This window comes from Aedes albopictus, chromosome 1 (genome assembly GCF_035046485.1).
Source record: "Aedes albopictus strain Foshan chromosome 1, AalbF5, whole genome shotgun sequence".
NCBI lineage: Eukaryota > Metazoa > Arthropoda > Insecta > Diptera > Culicidae > Aedes > Aedes albopictus.
The window spans coordinates 329,617,624-329,636,566 of record NC_085136.1 but is presented as its reverse complement, the minus strand read 5'-3'; the positions used below and the strand labels follow the sequence as shown (position 1 = coordinate 329,636,566).

Sequence of the window (18,943 nt, the reverse complement as noted above, 5' to 3'; positions counted from 1 at the left end):
GTTCCTGAAGGAATTCCAGAAGCAATTTCTGACAGAAGCACCTAAAAATTCCCGGAGAAATCCCTGATGGAGAATCCCGGAAGGCGTTTCCGAAAGAATCCTGGAAGTAGTTCCTGGAGGAATCCCGGAAAATGTTCTCTGTGGAATTATCGTAGGAATCCTGAAAGGAATTTTCAAAACAATTCCAAAAATAGTTCCGGGAGGAGCTTCAGGAAAAATCATGAAGAAGTTTTTGGAGGAGTACTGAAAGAAGTTCTTGTAGAATTCCTGGAAGGATCTCATAAAGAATTCCTGAAGAAATCCCAGAGAGAACTCCTGGAGAAATTCCGAAAGAAATCCCTGATAAAATTGCTGGAATTCCCAGGAATACCTTCTGGAAGTCAAATAAAAAACTATCGAAGACATTTCAAAGGAAATTTCTAGGAGAATCTAGGATGGAATTCCTGGTGGATGAAGGAACCTAGGAATTCCTGAAGTAATCAAAGATTCCCCCGGGAATACTTCCTGGAGGAATCCTGACAAGAGCTCTTGAAGGAATCACAGACGGAATCTCTTTAGGAATCTCAGAAGAATCTCTAGGAAGAACCCCAAAGAATCATCAAGAACTCCTTGGAATGCTAGAAGGACCTCCTGGAGGGGTACCTATACTAGCCACTCCTCGAGTCCACGTGTCACATCCGCTGTAGCTTCGAGACGATCTAGACGATGTCCGATGAAATGGCAGTTCAGCCAAACTCGTCTTTACACATCCTTACCTGAGGTGGTCGCAACCCCTTACTGCCTTCTATCTGGGATGAGCCGGCCTATTCAGGCCCACCATTCCCACCTTTCCTGGATGCCTGGCTGGAGTCCAACTTGCCTAATAACTGCCTTCCGCTGTTTAGGCTAATAACCTCCTGGTCTTGCGTGCGGCCGCCGCCTGGTAGTTCCTCTCCTGTCGGCTTGGCTTCTTCGCACGCTTCAGCGGTATTGCTTTGTCGTAAGCAATCGCGTATGGCGTATCCTATTCAGCCTACCCGCGAATACGAAGCCTTTAGTCTGGGTAGACTTTGGCGTCTTCAGCTTCACGGGCTCTGCTGCTGCCGCAGTTGCCATAAGTTTATCGTGGTCTCAACTCAACTATAGTAGTGAGCATTTGTAATGTAAGAACTTCCGAGCGGCCATCATTCTGCAGTATGCCGCCTACAAAGTACCCAAATCATTTTTCGACGTCAGTGGCCTAAAGCGAATTGGTTCGTGGGAAGTTATCAATCCGGCTTCGTCGATGACCGGTGAATAACGGACCAGATATTCACCGTGAAGCTCGTAAATACTGGGTCCCAACGCATCACCTGGTAATCGACTTCAAGGCGATACATTGTGATAGCTACTTAAAATTCTGGTGAAATAGAAAAAGATGCCCAGTGTCGTGTCACACGCATTCCACCCTCGTGGACACAGCGGGCGTTTGTGTGGCGCTTTCCGAATCACCGAGTCACGTTGTTGTGTGTATGTGGGAAAACAGGACGTAACTATGTACCTATGTAGAGTGGTATCAAATCAATCAGTGTGAATGAGGCGAGGCGAGGACTTCAGCGAGAAAGCATGCTTGCACTAGTCTTGGTGTGGGTGTGTTGTTGGGTCGGGTGGGCTACTCTTGGTGGAAAGCAACAGCAAATTTTATCACCGATAACACGCGAACGCCACCCGCCCGTGTCTCGTGAAGAAGTGGGATTCCTTCATCATGAATGGAATTTGTTGGTGGGTTCAGTTTGAGTGAAAGCATTTGTGCGAGGGTGGATTTTGTTGGGGAATAGACCGGACGGGGGGATTCCAATAGCTAAAAAGGTTCCTCGGGATGCGGTGGGGATTGTGTTTGAAATGACCGATACACACCACGTGAGGGCTTCTTTATCCAGCTTTCCTTTACGGGTCATGGTCTTCAATCCACGTTGGCCGATATGTCCGAGTCGACGATGCCAAAGATTTCCGATCGCTACCTCGCAGTGATACGCCTAACTCCATCAAGTGTTATTGGTTCCACTGCTTGATTCTTGATTTTTCCAGGAGTTTCTTCAGCGATTCCTCCAGGAACTCCCTCAGGGATTCCTCCAGAAACTCCCTCAGGGATTTCTCCAGGAACTCCCTCAGGGATTCCTCCAGGAACTCCCTCAGGGATTCCTCCAGGAACTCCCTCAGGGATTCCTCCAGGAACTCCCTCAGGGATTCCTCCAGGAACTCCCTCAGGGATTCCTCCAGGAATTCCCTCAGGGATTCCTCCAGGAATTCCCTCAGGGATTCCTCCAGGAATTCCCTCAGGGATTCCTCCAGGAATTCCCTCAGGGATTCCTCCAGGAATTCCCTCAGGGATTCCTCCAGGAATTCCCTCAGGGATTCCTCCAGGAATTCCCTCAGGGATTCCTCCAGGAATTCCCTCAGGGATTCCTCCAGGAATTCCCTCAGGGATTCCTCCAAGAATTCTCTCAGGGATTCCTCCAGGAATTCCCTCAGGGATTCCTCCAGGAATTCCCTCAGGGATTCCTCCAGGAATTCCCTCAGGGATTCCTCCAGGAATTCCCTCAGGGATTCCTCCAGGAATTCCCTCAGGGATTCCTCCAGGAATTCCCTCAGGAATTCCTCCAGGAATTCCCTCAGGGATTCCTCCAAGAATTCCCTCAGGGATTCCTCCAGGAATTCCCTCAGGGATTCCTCCAGGAATTCCCTCAGGGATTCCTCCAGGAATTCCCTCAGGGATTCCTCCAGGAATTCCCTCAGGGATTCCTCCAGGAATTCCCTCAGGGATTCCTCCAGGAATTCCCTCAGGGATTCCTCCAGGAATTCCCTCAGGGATTCCTCCAGGAATTCCCTCAGGGATTCCTCCAGGAATTCCCTCAGGGATTCCTCCAGGAATTCCCTCAGGGATTCCTCCAAGAATTCTCTCAGGGATTCCTCCAGGAATTCCCTCAGGGATTCCTCCAGGAATTCCCTCAGGGATTCCTCCAGGAATTCCCTCAGGGATTCCTCCAAGAATTCTCTCAGGGATTCCTCCAGGAATTCCCTCAGGGATTCCTCCAGGAATTCCCTCAGGGATTCCTCCAGGAATTCCCTCAGGGATTCCTCCAGGAATTCCCTCAGGAATTCCTCCAGGAATTCCCTCAGGGATTCCTCCAGGAATTCCCTCAGGAATTCCTCCAGGAATTCCCTCAGGGATTCCTCCAAGAATTCCCTCAGGGATTCCTCCAGGAATTCCCTCAGGGATTCCTCCAGGAATTCCCTCAGGGATTCCTCCAGGAATTCCCTCAGGGATTCCTCCAGGAATTCCCTCAGGGATTCCTCCAGGAATTCCCTCAGGGATTCCTCCAGGAATTCCCTCAGGGATTCCTCCAGGAATTCCCTCAGGGATTCCTCCAGGAATTCCCTCAGGGATTCCTCCAGGAATTCCCTCAGGGATTCCTCCAGGAATTCCCTCAGGGATTCCTCCAGGAATTCCCTCCAGGGATTCCTCCAGGAATTCCCTCCAGGGATTCCTCCAGGAATTCCCTCCAGGGATTCCTCCAGGAATTCCCTCCAGGGATTCCTCCAGGAATTCCCTCCAGGGATTCCTCCAGGAATTCCCTCCAGGGATTCCTCCAGGAATTCCCTCCAGGGATTCCTCCAGGAATTCCCTCCAGGGATTCCTCCAGGAATTCCCTCCAGGGATTCCTCCAGGAATTCCCTCCAGGGATTCCTCCAGGAATTCCCTCCAGGGATTCCTCCAGGAATTCCCTCCAGGGATTCCTCCAGGAATTCCCTCCAGGGATTCCTCCAGGAATTCCCTCCAGGGATTCCTCCAGGAATTCCCTCCAGGGATTCCTCCAGGAATTCCCTCCAGGGATTCCTCCAGGAATTCCCTCCAGGGATTCCTCCAGGAATTCCCTCCAGGGATTCCTCTAGGAATTCCCTCCAGGGATTCCTCCAGGAATTCCCTCCAGGGATTCCTCCAGGAATTCCCTCCAGGGATTCCTCCAGGAATTCCCTCCAGGGATTCCTCCAGGAATTCCCTCCAGGGATTCCTCCAGGAATTCCCTCCAGGGATTCCTCCAGGAATTCCCTCCAGGGATTCCTCCAGGAATTCCCTCCAGGGATTCCTCCAGGAATTCCCTCCAGGGATTCCTCCAGGAATTCCCTCCAGGGATTCCTCCAGGAATTCCCTCCAGGGATTCCTCCAGGAATTCCCTCCAGGGATTCCTCCAGGAATTCCCTCCAGGGATTCCTCCAGGAATTCCCTCCAGGGATTCCTCCAGGAATTCCCTCCAGGAATTCCTCCAGGGATTCCTCCAGGAATTCCCTCCAGGGATTCCTCCAGGAATTCCCTCCAGGAATTCCTCCAGGGATTCCTCCAGGAATTCCCTCCAGGAATTCCTCCAGGGATTCCTCCAGGAATTCCCTCCAGGGATTCCTCCAGGAATTCCCTCCAGGGATTCCTCCAGGAATTCCCTCCAGGGATTCCTCCAGGAATTCCCTCCAGGGATTCCTCCAGGAATTCCCTCCAGGGATTCCTCCAGGAACTCCCTCAGGGATTCCTCCAGGAATTCCCTCAGGGATTCCTCCAGGAATTCCCTCAGGGATTCCTCCAGGAATTCCCTCAGGGATTCCTCCAAGAATTCCCTCAGGGATTCCTCCAGGAATTCCCTCCAGGGATTCCTCCAGGAATTCCCTCCAGGGATTCCTCCAGGAATTCCCTCCAGGGATTCCTCCAGGAATTCCCTCCAGGGATTCCTCCAGGAATTCCCTCCAGGGATTCCTCCAGGAATTCCCTCCAGGGATTCCTCCAGGAATTCCCTCCAGGGATTCCTCCAGGAATTCCCTCCAGGGATTCCTCCAGGAATTCCCTCCAGGGATTCCTCCAGGAATTCCCTCCAGGGATTCCTCCAGGAATTCCCTCCAGGGATTCCTCCAGGAATTCCCTCCAGGGATTCCTCCAGGAATTCCCTCCAGGGATTCCTCCAGGAATTCCCTCCAGGGATTCCTCCAGGAATTCCCTCCAGGGATTCCTCCAGGAATTCCCTCCAGGGATTCCTCCAGGAATTCCCTCCAGGGATTCCTCCAGGAATTCCCTCCAGGGATTCCTCCAGGAATTCCCTCCAGGGATTCCTCCAGGAATTCCCCCCAGGGATTCCTCCAGGAATTCCCTCCAGGGATTCCTCCAGGAATTCCCTCCAGGGATTCCTCCAGGAATTCCCTCCAGGGATTCCTCCAGGAATTCCCTCCAGGGATTCCTCCAGGAATTCCCTCCAGGGATTCCTCCAGGAATTCCCTCCAGGGATTCCTCCAGGAATTCCCTCCAGGGATTCCTCCAGGAATTCCCTCCAGGGATTCCTCCAGGAATTCCCTCCAGGGATTCCTCCAGGAATTCCCTCCAGGGATTCCTCCAGGAATTCCCTCCAGGGATTCCTCCAGGAATTCCCTCCAGGGATTCCTCCAGGAATTCCCTCCAGGGATTCCTCCAGGAATTCCCTCCAGGGATTCCTCCAGGAATTCCCTCCAGGGATTCCTCCAGGAATTCCCTCCAGGGATTCCTCCAGGAATTCCCTCCAGGGATTCCTCCAGGAATTCCCTCCAGGGATTCCTCCAGGAATTCCCTCCAGGGATTCCTCCAGGAATTCCCTCCAGGGATTCCTCCAGGAATTCCCTCCAGGGATTCCTCCAGGAATTCCCTCCAGGGATTCCTCCAGGAATTCCCTCCAGGGATTCCTCCAGGAATTCCCTCCAGGGATTCCTCCAGGAATTCCCTCCAGGGATTCCTCCAGGAATTCCCTCCAGGGATTCCTCCAGGAATTCCCTCCAGGGATTCCTCCAGGAATTCCCTCCAGGGATTCCTCCAGGAATTCCCTCCAGGGATTCCTCCAGGAATTCCCTCCAGGGATTCCTCCAGGAATTCCCTCCAGGGATTCCTCCAGGAATTCCCTCCAGGGATTCCTCCAGGAATTCCCTCCAGGGATTCCTCCAGGAATTCCCTCCAGGGATTCCTCCAGGAATTCCCTCCAGGGATTCCTCCAGGAATTCCCTCCAGGGATTCCTCCAGGAATTCCCTCCAGGGATTCCTCCAGGAATTCCCTCCAGGGATTCCTCCAGGAATTCCCTCCAGGGATTCCTCCAGGAATTCCCTCCAGGGATTCCTCCAGGAATTCCCTCCAGGGATTCCTCCAGGAATTCCCTCCAGGGATTCCTCCAGGAATTCCCTCCAGGGATTCCTCCAGGAATTCCCTCCAGGGATTCCTCCAGGAATTCCCTCCAGGGATTCCTCCAGGAATTCCCTCCAGGGATTCCTCCAGGAATTCCCTCCAGGGATTCCTCCAGGAATTCCCTCCAGGGATTCCTCCAGGAATTCCCTCCAGGGATTCCTCCAGGAATTCCCTCCAGGGATTCCTCCAGGAATTCCCTCCAGGGATTCCTCCAGGAATTCCCTCCAGGGATTCCTCCAGGAATTCCCTCCAGGGATTCCTCCAGGAATTCCCTCCAGGGATTCCTCCAGGAATTCCCTCCAGGGATTCCTCCAGGGATTCCTCCAGGAATTCCCTCAGGGATTCGTCCAGGAATTCCCTCAGGGATTCCCCCAGGAATTCCCTCAGGGATTCCTCCAGGACTTCCCTCAGGCATTCCTCCAGGACTTCCCTCAGGGATTCCTCCAGGACTTCCCTCAGGGATTCCTCCAGGACTTCCCTCAGGGATTCCTCCAGGACTTCCCTCAGGGATTCCTCCAGGAATTCCCTCAGGGATTCGTCCAGGAATTCCCTCAGGGATTCGTCCAGGAATTCCCTCAGGGATTCCTCCAGGAATTCCCTCCAGGGATTCCTCCAGGAATTCCCTCAGGGATTCCCCCTGGAATTCCCTCAGGGATTCCCCCTGGAATTCCCTCAGGGATTCCCCCTGGAATTCCCTCAGGGATTCCTCCAGTGATTACTCCAGGAATTCCTCCAGGGATTTTTCAGGAATTCTCTAGGGATGCTTCCAGGAATTTCTCTAGGGATTCTTCCAGGAATCCCTCTACGGATTCCTCCAGAAATTCCTCTAGGGTTTCCTCCAGGAACTCCTCTAGGGATTCATATAGGAATTCCTCTAGCGATTCCTCCAGGAATTCTTCTAAGGATTCCTCCAGTAATTGCTCTAGGGATTCCTCCAGCAACTCTTCAAGGGATTCCTCCAGGAATTCCTCAAGGTGGTAGGATTCCTCCAGGAATTCATCTAGGGATTCCTCCAGGAATTCATCTAGGGATTCCTCCAGAAATTCCTTCCGCGATTCCTCCAGAAATTCCTCCAGGGATTCCTCCAGGAATTCCTCCAGGGATTCCTCCAGGAATTCCCTCCAGGGATTCCTCCAGGAATTCCTCCAGGGATTCCTCCAGGAATTCCTCCAGGGATTCCTCCAGGAATTCCTCCAGGGATTCCTCCAGGAATTCCTCCAGGGATTCCTCCAGGAATTGCTCCAGGAATTTGTCCAAGAGTTCCTCTAGGGATTCCTCCAGGGATTACCCCAGGAATTCCTCCAGGGATTACTCCAGGAATTCCTCTAGGAATTCCCCATGGAATTCCTCCAGGAATTCCTCTAAGGATTCCTGCAGGAATTCCTCTATGGATTCCTGCAGGAATTCCTCTAAGGATTCCTGCAGGAATTCCTCTAAGGATTCCTGCAGGAATTCCTCTAGGGATTCTTCCAGGAATTCCTCTAGGGATTCCTCCAGGAATTCCTCTAGGGATTCCCCCAGGAATTCCTCTAGGGATTCCTCCAGGAATTCCTCTAGGGATTCCTTCAGGAATTCCTCTAGGGATTCCTCCAGGAATTCCTCTAGGGATTCCTCCAGGAATTCCTCTAGGGATTCCTCTAGGAATTCCTTTAGGGATTCCTCTTTAATTCCTTCTAGAATTCCATCGGGAATACCTCCAGGGATTCCTTAAGAAATTCTTTCAGGGATTCCTCCAGGAGTTCCTTCGGAGATTCTTCCAGGAATTTCATAGGGGTCCTCCAGGAAATCCTCCAGGGATTTCTACAAGCATATCTCCAGAGATTTTTTCAGAAATTCCATCAGGGATTCCTCCAGGAATTCATCCAGGGATTCCTCCAGCACCCAGTTGGCACTCAGTTCAGTTATTGCATTGCCGAATGAAACCTCTTTACAATAATGTTGCTGATGCAACATTTTTTTATGTTAAAATTATGTTTGAATAAATTTCCGATTTTAAAGCTGTTGTGCATGATTTATTATGAAACATGTTAAATCTACTAGAAAGGGTTTAACAATCAGATAATAAACTTAACTATTGGTTTACAAGTACGGGAAGCCTCCGTGATCTACTATCGAGCTAATTCATAGCAACACTTTGCGATATCTCCGACAAACCAACGAGTTGAATTCCCCAGCGTATGTAGTTCAGCTAAAGATCAATTTTCGTAGCGTCTTCAGCGTGCTCAGCTTCCCAATAGCTTCCGCCTTGTCCATCGTTATGCCAATACAGTACGAGAATGTTAGTTCCTGAAATTAGAGACGTAGTATTGGATCAACTTTACGATTAGCTCCTTGAAATCATGACTCGCTTACCCTCAACGACCTACAGTTCGTCAGTATGTGTTCCACGCTCTCATTGGTCAGTCCCTTCAAGTTCACCAGATACAGTCGCCGAAGCCCCGTCAACTTCCTCGTTATAACGTCCATACAATCGTCGTTGAAGCCCGTCTTGTTATACTCCACGTGTAGCGTCTCGATCAACGGACAGTTGCGTACCAGAAACGAAACGCCCTTGAACGTTACCCGTGGACAGTGGGTGAGGTGTAGTTCCCGCAATTCCGGTAGTGCCATCGTCAACAACGATGCGTCCGACATGTCCCGGCAGCTGTATTTCAGCATACGCAGGCCTTCGATCGTGTCGAAGCGCTGTACGCTGTCGTTCAGGATTTCGCGTTCTTTTAGCTGGGGGATTGAGTTACGGTCAACAGTTGTAGAGTTCCGAGACATCGCAGAATACTCACCACGTAGTTCTCCAAGTCGAGCCGTTCCACCCGTTGAACCCGCTCCATCAACGTCTGCACCACGATGATGTCCCGCATGAGCGTATCGTCGTCAACGTCCTCCAGGTAGAAGCTCCTCGCATTGGGAAAGGAGCAGAAAACGGCCGGCGATATGAGCGGGAACGTAACGGAAAGCGAGAAGTCCACGACGCTCCCGATGGAAGCGGATTCGTCCCAAGCGCGGACGTCGTACAGCGACATGGTCAGCTTGCGGAGGTGCTTCAACTCGGCGAACGCCTTGCAGTCGTGGATGCTCTCGGCGATCAGCTCCAGTTCTTGCAGGTCCGGGAGCATCCGAGGAATTTGGGAAACGGCGCGGAGAGATAGTTCGGATCCGATACGGAGGATGCGAAGCTGAGGTTGCTGGTAAAACAGCTGGATGAGGGCATCGGTGAAGTCGTCCTCGTTGCCGCCGCTCTTGATGTTGAGTTTGCGCAGTTTGAGATCGGGGAGGGAGTTGAGGTACTGGAGGAAGGGTTTCATTTCCTCAACCTTGACCGTGACCTCGCGCAGGGTGGATGCGTGTTGGTGGAGGATGGGTTTTAGGTGCCGAAGTTCTACTTCGAAGCGCTCTAAGCAGAGGATGGAGAGGGAACAGGACAGGAGGGGTGCGTTGAGGAGCATGAAGTAGTTGGGCATGAAGAACTTGAGGGATTTCAGGTTTTTGAGGCAGGGAAGGTAGAGTTCAGGGTTTTGGGGTTTTGCACCGTAGAGTTCATCGGATTCGGTTGTCAAACAGAGTTCTTCTAGGTTTGAAAGGTATGGGAAGACTTTGAGCATTCCCTCGGATAGCTGAACGACTTGAAGATGAAGGGACCTCAAGTTCGGTCCGCAGTGTTTGAAGAAATCGATGAATTCCGGTGCTTCGACAAGTTCTTCATTGGGAACCGTGATTTTGTAGTGTGACTTGGGAAAGGTATTCATTATTTGTGAAGATAGTAACGAGGGCATCGGGATCAGTTCATGGGTGACAGGATGGACCGGTTTTAGGTGTATTGTCACATATTTTGGAATGATGACCGTGAGGATGATGTCCTTCCAGGCGAGACAGACTAAGGCTGCGTTTTCCAGGTCGTCCGCAGAGAGATATCGGAAGATCTTTTCTAACAGCTAAAAGAGGCATAGTAGGCGTTGCTCTAGCAGTTAAAGTATAAAGGTTGCTTCGATTACCTACCTCGTTAGGAAGATTTTCAATTTCCATGCTTGCTTGGATCCGTTGGATGCGAATTAATCAGTTTTTCACTTTTATTTGATCAATATTTCCATCCGCAATGTTAAAAATAGCGAACATGTGTAATGTTGCATTTTTCTCATGCTCATTCAGAGATGTTTGGGAAAACAAGAATCAACAGGTGTTCGCTGTCCAGAAACATACAGGAACGGTCCGATTTTTCGGCGAATATGCGTCCCAGTGTTGAACAAAGTCAAATACAAACTACACTGGGGTAAAACTGCTTTTTAAAATCAAATGACTACTATACGGTCTAGTTTTCAAGATCGTTGCTACTCAAATACCAAAGTATGTTTTAACAAAATTTAAGTGCGACGGATATTCGAATGTTTCCTGTTCTAAAGCATGCGCAATAGACGAAGGAGTAAAACACCAGTTTCGTGCTAAAACGCTCGCTACAATTCGTATATTTCTAATAGGATACTAATTGAAATGCAGATCAGGAACAAGATCCGGCGCTATATCGTCGAATCCCAGTATCATCGAGTCCTCGTCCGCCTCTCCACCGCCGAAATTTCCGGCAGCCGCTATACCCACATCTTCTTTCTTTGGCACTACATCGACTTCCTTCTGGTGAACCGTACGCATATGGGTAACATAGCGGGCCCTGAACTTGAACGCCCTACCGCATTCGTCACAGTTAAGCTCTCGTCCCGTCTCCGGAGGTTTCTTGTTGTGGACTTGCTTCCAGTGGGTGTTCAGGAGTCCTTGAGTCGGAAAGCATTTGTCACAGTCGACACATTTGAAGTCCTTATCTTTGCGATGCGACAGGAGATGGGTCTTCAGGGTACATTTCTGCGTGAAACGGCGATCGCATTCGTTACAGATGAAGGGTTTCTCCTTCAGGTGACTGTTCTGGTGGTTCCGTAGGTTAGACTGGGTCGCGTAGGTCCGAGGGCAAAGGTCACACTTGTACGGACGATCCGCGGTGTGCGTCGAGAGGACATGCGTCTTCAGGGTTTGCGATTGGGCGAATCGCTTGCCGCACTGGTCGCACGAGTACGGCCGCTGATTGTTGTGCGTTCGGGAATGTACGTGCAGGTTGCTGATGTTGGTGAAGGCCTTCAGGCAAACCTGGAAATGGTGTATAGTAAGGTTGGGCGCTTTAAACGAATATCCAAGGGCACGAAAACTAGGCTTGACATGTACGTGGTGTGTTTCAATTAATAGTTTCTGGATTAATTACTGGCGCATGATTGGAAAATGTGATTGAAGAATGTTCTGGACTAATTAGAACGTCACGAAGTCCTAGTTCTAAGATCTTCATTAGCGTGGCTCAAAATACCACATGTCAAAAAGTTCGATGGGTACTCCTCTCATTTTGTTCTTTATGACGCCACGATGCTCTGGTCAAATTTTCGGCTCTATCCGTAACATTTTTAAGTTAAATATACTAGAAGAGGTTATTAGAACCACCATAAAACCAATATAAACGGTGTCAGATTTTATGGCGGTTCTCAAAACCTCTACAAGACCAAAAGGTCATCAAAATGTTACTTGGGAGGAGCGTTTGAAGGGGATGGCGTACTGTAGGGGAATTATGGAGAGTTATAGGTGATGCCAGAGACGTTTTAAGGGGTTTCAGGGTTCACCAAAACCCTCTAAAGTCTTCTGAAAAGTCATTGAAACCCTCTCAAACACCCCTGAAAATCCCAGGTTTCCCAGGATTCCAGGAAGTTCTAAGAGAGTTTCAGGGGTGGTTTCAAGGGTCTCGGGAGGTTTAAGGAGCGCAACAGAGGCGGTACAGGAGGTTTAAGAAAGTTACAGGGAGTTCTAGGAGACATTTCAGGCGGTGAAGGAGAATTTTCAGTAGGATTCATGGGCGTTTTCAGGGATTTTATGAATGTTGCAGGGGGTTTTCAGAGGCATATCAGAATGTTTCAGAAGATTTTCAGTGAATAACGGAAACGTTACACAGGTTAAGGAGCTCTACAGAGTTTCAAAGGATTTGCAGAGCCTCTGGAACCAGAGAAAACCCTCTGTTACTTTTAGTAGTGTCTACTGAAATCTCGGACGGTTTCAAGGGCGTTACAGGGGATCCGAGAGATTCAGGACAGTTTTGGTGGCGTTTGATTGAGTTTCAGAATGTAATGCGTTTCAGGGAGATTCATGGTATTTTGGAGGATTTCATGTACATCTCAGGAGGTTTTGGGAAGTCTCAGAGATTTCAGGAGGATTTTCAGAAGGTTCTGGAAAATTTTCAGCGGATTTCTGGGATGTTACAGGGACCTTTTAGAGAATTTTCGGGGGTTTCAAAGGATTTCAGGTTCGTTACAAAGGGTCTTCGGGAATTCAGGGAATTATCGAAGGCATTTCAAAGAGTTTCAGAGTATTTTCAGAATTTCCGAGGCATTACAGAAAGTTTCAAGGCGATGGGGGTTTAAATTTCCATATGATGTTATACCACAGGCACACATACCCGAACTTATCCCATTTTTCTCATAGATGGCCCGCAAAGTACGTAAGATTGGCCAATGACAAGGCCAATGATACCCACAGGTTTTTGAATACTTGTTGCAGTTAAGGCATTCAGAGCTCCGGATACATTGGTGAACTGGAGGAATGTATAATGTGAAACAACTTTTTGCGCATTTTGGTAGCGTCATAGATGACCCAAATCGCGGTGGGATTAGGACCTGTGAATCTACACTCGTAACGAACTAGCAGATTTATTCCAAACCTTGTTCCAAACTTGGTAGAGTACATTTTATACAGTTTAGAGTTGAAAAATTAAACACATTACGTATAAGTCAGACAGATTGTAGAGGGGCTTTAGCAGCTCTCAGGCGAGGTGGGGGGTAAATGTTCAGAGAGCGATTTCAACGTGTTTCAAAGCGTTTTAGAGTTTCCGGAGGCTTCAGGAAGCTGTAGAGGTTTTTTAACCATTTGGAGCCGGATGGGGTCATATATGACCCCAACATAGAAACGACTGTATAAATTCACCCATTCGATAAAACAAAATACTGTCTTTGGCAGAGTTTCTGCAAATTGAGCCGTCTATTAGGGAAAAAATAGAATATTTGTATTTGGGACTTCATTGATAACCTAGAACATCCTGAACTCGATGAAATTTGGAAAAACGAAATAAATGGCATACCAGTTGTTCTAAAAGCTGAACATGGATGTGGATTACGTTTGTATGTATTCATTTAGACTTCGTCAAGAATATCAAAAAGTGTTTTATATTCTGGGATGTTCTAGGTGTTGCAAACTGTCCTATAGTTAAGTCCTTTGAATCTACAAGAATAATTTTATGTATTTTCGCCACAAATAATAGCATTGCATAACCTACTGGGATCGGCGAAGCTATTGCCATCTTCAATGACATTTAGAGACACTACAGGGATATTCCAGGTCAGCCAAACTACCTTGATGTTCAGGACTTCAGGTCTACACTCGTAACAATAGCCATATCTGCTATACAGAGTAACGTCGCATATTTATCCGTGATTACTGGACCAATCTGAAGTCTACTTTTTTTTATAGACCTTTGGGACATTCAGGTTCGTCCAAACTGTTCTATAATGAAGTCCTTCAAATTAACAAGAAAAACTTTATGTGTTTTCGCCATAAATAATAGTATTACAAAATCTGCTGGGATCCGCGAAGCTCTTGATATCTCATATATCATTTAGAGACACTACAGGGATATTCCACGTCAGCCAAACTACTTTGGAGTTCAGGACTTCAGGTCTTCACTCGTAACAGTATTCATATCTGTTATACTGAGTAACGCTGCATAATCAACCGAAGTTTCTGCAGCAATCTGAAGTCTACTAGCTTATTATAAACCTTTGGGACATTCAGGTTCGTCCAAACTGTTCTATAGTGAAGTCCTTCAAATCTACAACAAAAATTTTATGTGTTTTCGCCATTAATAATAGCATTGCATAATCTGCTGAGATCCTCTAAGGTCTACAAATCTCAAATGCCGTTTAGAGACACTACAGGGATATTCCAGGTCAGCCAAACTACTTTAGAGTTCAGAACTTCAGGTCTACACTCGTAACAGTATCCATATCTGTTACACTGAGTAACGCTGCATAATTAATCGCAGTTACTAGAGCAACCTAAAGTCTACTAGCGTATTATAAATCTTTGGGACATTCGTGTTCGTCCAAACTGTTCTATAATGATGTCCTTCAAATCTACAAGAAAAATTGTATGTGTTTTCACCATAAACAATAGCACAGCATAATCTGCTGAGATCCGTGAAGCTCTTGAAATCTCAAATGCCATTTAAAGACACTATGTGAATGTTCCAGGTCAGCCAAGCTATCTTTGAGTTTAGAACTTCAGGTCTACAATCGTAACATAAGCTATATCTGACATACCGAGTAACGTTTCATAATCAGTCGCGGTTGCTGGACCAACCGGAAGTCTACTATATGAACCTTTGCGACATTGAGGGTCGTCCAATCTATCCTGAAGTTTAACTCTTGATAGTAGCAGTAACTATTCCCACAATGCACATTAACCCTAAAAGGGATACCTGGGGTCCATTGGACCCCAGGCGCCTATCAGAGCTCGTCTTTGATGGAACACACTCAGCAAGGTGACGAAACTGAGGCCATGAAGGTATCCCTTTTAGGGTTAAACTATAATCTGTAATCCTCCTAACTCATGATATAGTTATTTCAAGATAGTTTTAAGATATTTCAGATCAAAAACACTACTCCGGAGACAATAGCTTCAGGACTACACTTGTGATAATAGCTTTTGCCACGACGTTAAGTAGTGTTACATAATCCACTGTACTTACCAAAGTAGTTAGAGGAACAAAAAGGTTGTTATATATTTTTGGGATATTATAGGGGAAATTACCTATTCTCGGCCGTTTTGTTCTCTTCGTCTTTGGGGTTTTTTTTGAAACCTATTGAACTCAGAGTTGGTCTCAAATCCTTCCCAACTTAGCTGAATGTTATGGCCAAGTTTCAGGCAATTTGGCTGACAAAAACCCCCCATGACGAAGAGAACAAACCTGCCGATAATACCCATTGTCACCCTATGTGCTTCCTTACTGTTATGAAGATTAGTTGATAAAAACAACTACTGTAACTTTCAGAAGACTTGCTGGACATGATAGATTACAAATCGTAGTTTTCAATGAAAGAAGCTACCGTTATACCCGTAGACTTTAGGATCTAAACTCAAGAACAGTTTGGATAACCTAGGATATCCCGACTGCTTTGATATTGTCTATTAACCTTTCAGAAGACTTACTAGACATGATAGATTACAAATCGTAACTTTGTATAATGAAAGAAGTTACCGTTACACTCGTAGACTTTAGGATCTAAACTCAAGAACAGTTTAGATGACCTAGGATATCCCGACTGATCTGATACTGTCTATTGAACTTTCAGAAGACTTACTAGAAATGATCGATTACAAATCGTAACTTTTCATAATGAAAGAAGTTACCGTTACACCCGTACACTTTAGGATCTTAACTCAAGAACAGTTTGGATGACCTAGAATATCCCTACTGATCTGATACTGTCTATTGAATTTTCAGAAGACTTACTGGGCATGATAGATTACAAATCGTAATTTTGTATGTTGAAAGAAGTTACCGTTACACCCGTAGACTTCAGGATCCAAACTCAAAAATAGTTTGGATGACCTAGGATATCCCGGCTGATTTGATATTGTCTATTAACCTTTCAGAAGACGTACTGGACATGATAGATTACAAATCGTAGCTTTGTATAATGAAAGAAGTTACCGTTACACCCGTAGACTTAAGGATCTAAACTCAAGAATAGTTTGGATGACCTAGGATATTCAGAAAAAATATTCTGAATAATATTCTACCGATTTTATGCTATTGACCACCAAAGCTACAGAAAAACGTAAAAAACTCTTATTTTGGAGTTGGAAAAATTTCGGCTTCAAAGGGTTAAACGACGTAGGATGTATTCAAAGGCGTTTCATTGGGCCTTTAGAGGGGGGTTTCAGGAGATTTAGGGGACTTCACAGGTTTCCAGTTGAGTTCCAGGGGATGTCAGAGGCGTTTCAAGACGTTTCAGGTGGTGCTTACTGGGGTTTTAGCTTCATAACGTTTAAAGGCATTTCCGTAGTTTTCAAGAGGTTTCAAAAGACGCTTTCAGAAGAGGTCCAGAAGGGTTTTAAAACGGCTCCAAAGTATTTTTATCATGGGATCTTTAGGAGACTCCAGGATGTTTCAGAGGGGTTCCCATGGTTTTAACGGGCTACAGACCACACCGGTTTTCAGGTGAGCTTCAGGGGGCATTCAGGAGGATTACAAGTCGTTTCAAAGCGTTTCAGCGAGTTCCAGAGAGGGCTTCAAAAGCTTTTGGGTGAGCTTTATTATTATTCTTTTTTATATTATGTGTGAGTTTTAATGCTCATGCTAATTGTTTTTATAAATGGTGAGCGTTTCAAGGGATCCTTGGAGGTTTCAGGGGCCTTCACAGGCTCTCAAATGAACTTCAGGATGCTTTCTGAGGGATTTTATAGACATTTGAGGGCGTTCCAAGAGGTATCCGGGGTTTTAAGGGGTTCCACATGCCATGGAGGATAACGTTCTTCTAGAGTCGACGTACTGATTACAAAGCTGTTTCAATGCGTTCCCGAAGGTTTCAGATGAGGTTCAGGGGGATTTAAGTGGGGTTCCAAAAACGTTTCAGCGGGCTCAGGGAGTTCCCGGGAGTTTGAAGTGTCTTCACAGGCTTTCGGTTGGAGTTTAGAGGAGTTCAGAGGTATATAAAGGCGTTGTAGGGAGTTTCAGAGGACTTTAAAGGGTGGTTCACCAAGGTTTCAGGTGACATTCAGGGTGCTTTCAAAGGAATTTCAAAAGCGTTTTCGAACATTCCTAGGAGTTACAGATAGTTTCAAGGGGCTTCAAAGGCAGGCTTCCAGGTGATTTTCAGGGATGTTTCAGAGGCGTTCCATAGCGCTTCAGGGGGTGCTCCAGAGGCGTTTCAAGGCGTTTCAGCAAGTTTCCATAAGTTTGAAGGGACTCACGGGCTTTTGGTTGAGCTTTAGGAGGTTTCAGAGGCGTTTCAAGGATTCCGAAGTTTGTTTTTTTTTTTTGAGGTGAAAGTGGTCTTCATAGGCTTCCAGATGATCTTCACGGGGTGGTTCAGATGCACTTCAGAGGCGTTCAAATGGGTTCCCTGGGGTTTCATGGGGCGTCACAGGCTTTCAGTTGAGCGATATCTCCTCCTGTAGCTCAGGGAAGTTCCGGGCGCGTTTCAAGGCGTTTCGAGTGGCTGCACGATATCCAGGTGAGCTACAGATATCGAATCCTCCGAGTAGTATCAAAACGTGCTCGCGGGTTTCAGAGAGTTCCTGGCTGTTTGTAGAGGGAGGGCTTCACAGGCTTTTGGGTTAGCTTCAGAGGGGTGTCAATGCCTTTCGAAGCGCTGCAGAGGGTTTAAGCCCTTTCAGTGCTTCACATGTTTACAGGTGAGCTTCAGGGTGGCTTCAGAAGGATTTCAGAGGTGTTTTAATCGGGTTCCCTAAAGTTTTATGGAACATTATAGGATTTCAGGTGAACAATAGGAGGTTTTAGAAAGTTTCCAGAGGCAGTTCAAAGACCTTCACAGACTTTTAAGTGAGCTTCAGGGGGGCCTTAGAGAGGTTTCAAGTCGTTGCAAAGCATTTCAGCAAGTTTCAGAGGCATTTCAAGGTCTTTCGGAATGTTCCAGATGGCTTTGAAGGGGCTTCACGGACTTATTGGTGAGCTTCAGAGGGAATTCAGAGGCGTTCTATGGCGTTTAAGAGATTCCCGGGGTTTAGGTGCTTCATACTTCCCGTTGAGTGGATTTTTATGGAAGCGTTTCAGAGGGCTTCACAGTTTGAGTGAGTTTTGGCATTTGGTTCAAGACATTACAAAGCGTTTTAGAGAGTTCCCGGTTTAGAGTTTTGAAGGTTTTCACAGACTTTCGGGTGAGCCCCAGGGTGGTTCAACGGTTTAAGAAGCGTCTCAAGGGGTGCCCGGGGTTTCAGGGGACTTCACAGGCTTTCAGATGAGCTTCAGGTGAGGTTTCAAAGGCGTTTCAATGCGTTTGAAGATAATTTAGGGAGTTTTAAAGGGGTTCCCGAGTGTTTAAGGGGCTTCACAGGCTTTCAATTGAGCTTTAGAGGGTTTCGACGAGGTTTCAGGGGTGTTTCAAGGCGTTTCAGGGGGTTTCAAAGATGTTAATGGGAGTTTCAAGCGGCTTCAAATGCTTTCGGATGAGTTTAAAGTTTCAGAGGATTTCAGAAGAGCTTCTAGACGTTTCAAAGCGATTCCGTAGGTTTCAAGGGATTCAAAGGCTTTCAAGAGTGCTTCTGACGAGATGTAGAAGGTTTTCAAAAGGGTTACAATACGTTTCAGTGGAATTTTAGGAAGACTCCGAAGGTTGAGGAGTTCAAAGGGGTTTGGAGAGGCTAAAGAGCTTTTCAAGTGCTCTAGAGAGGGTTCAAAGACGTATCAGGGGGTTTCAGAAGGGCTTCAAGAGGGTCAGACTGATTTACATTGTAGATTCGATAATTTTTGCACAAGGTTATTCTTGGAGACGCTTGATAAATCGTAGCTATCAGGGGCTGTGAGAGGCTGTGTGTACGTGTTACATATACCTGTGTATACTATTCATGAAACGTACCTGACAAACATAGGGTTTCTCATTGTTGTGGACCCTCTCGTGCAACTTCTTCGAGGTCAATTGGTTGAAGGTTTT

General features: G+C 47.2%; 2 protein-coding genes across 2 annotated transcripts; both read right to left on the bottom strand.

The window, feature by feature from the left end:
• Positions 1 to 8,176: 8,176 nt before the first annotated feature.
• LOC109414670 (uncharacterized) lies at positions 8,177 to 10,402 on the bottom strand. Its single transcript, XM_019688500.3, has 4 exons — positions 10,197 to 10,402; positions 8,984 to 10,132; positions 8,556 to 8,924; positions 8,177 to 8,489 (listed from the first exon to the last, which is right to left on the bottom strand). Exons 1-4 carry the CDS (start codon positions 10,221 to 10,223, stop codon positions 8,388 to 8,390), a joined length of 1,647 nt encoding a protein of 548 aa, XP_019544045.3. The 5' UTR covers positions 10,224 to 10,402; the 3' UTR covers positions 8,177 to 8,387.
• Positions 10,403 to 10,632: 230 nt separating this feature from the next.
• LOC134287774 (gastrula zinc finger protein XlCGF7.1-like) lies at positions 10,633 to 18,937 on the bottom strand (the record flags this gene model as incomplete). Its single annotated transcript, XM_062850640.1, is given in 2 exon segments — positions 10,633 to 11,327; positions 18,869 to 18,937. Coding segments are annotated over 2 exon segments (720 nt in total), but the record flags the coding sequence as incomplete, so codon positions are not given.
• Between the last annotated feature and the right edge of the window lie 6 nt (positions 18,938 to 18,943).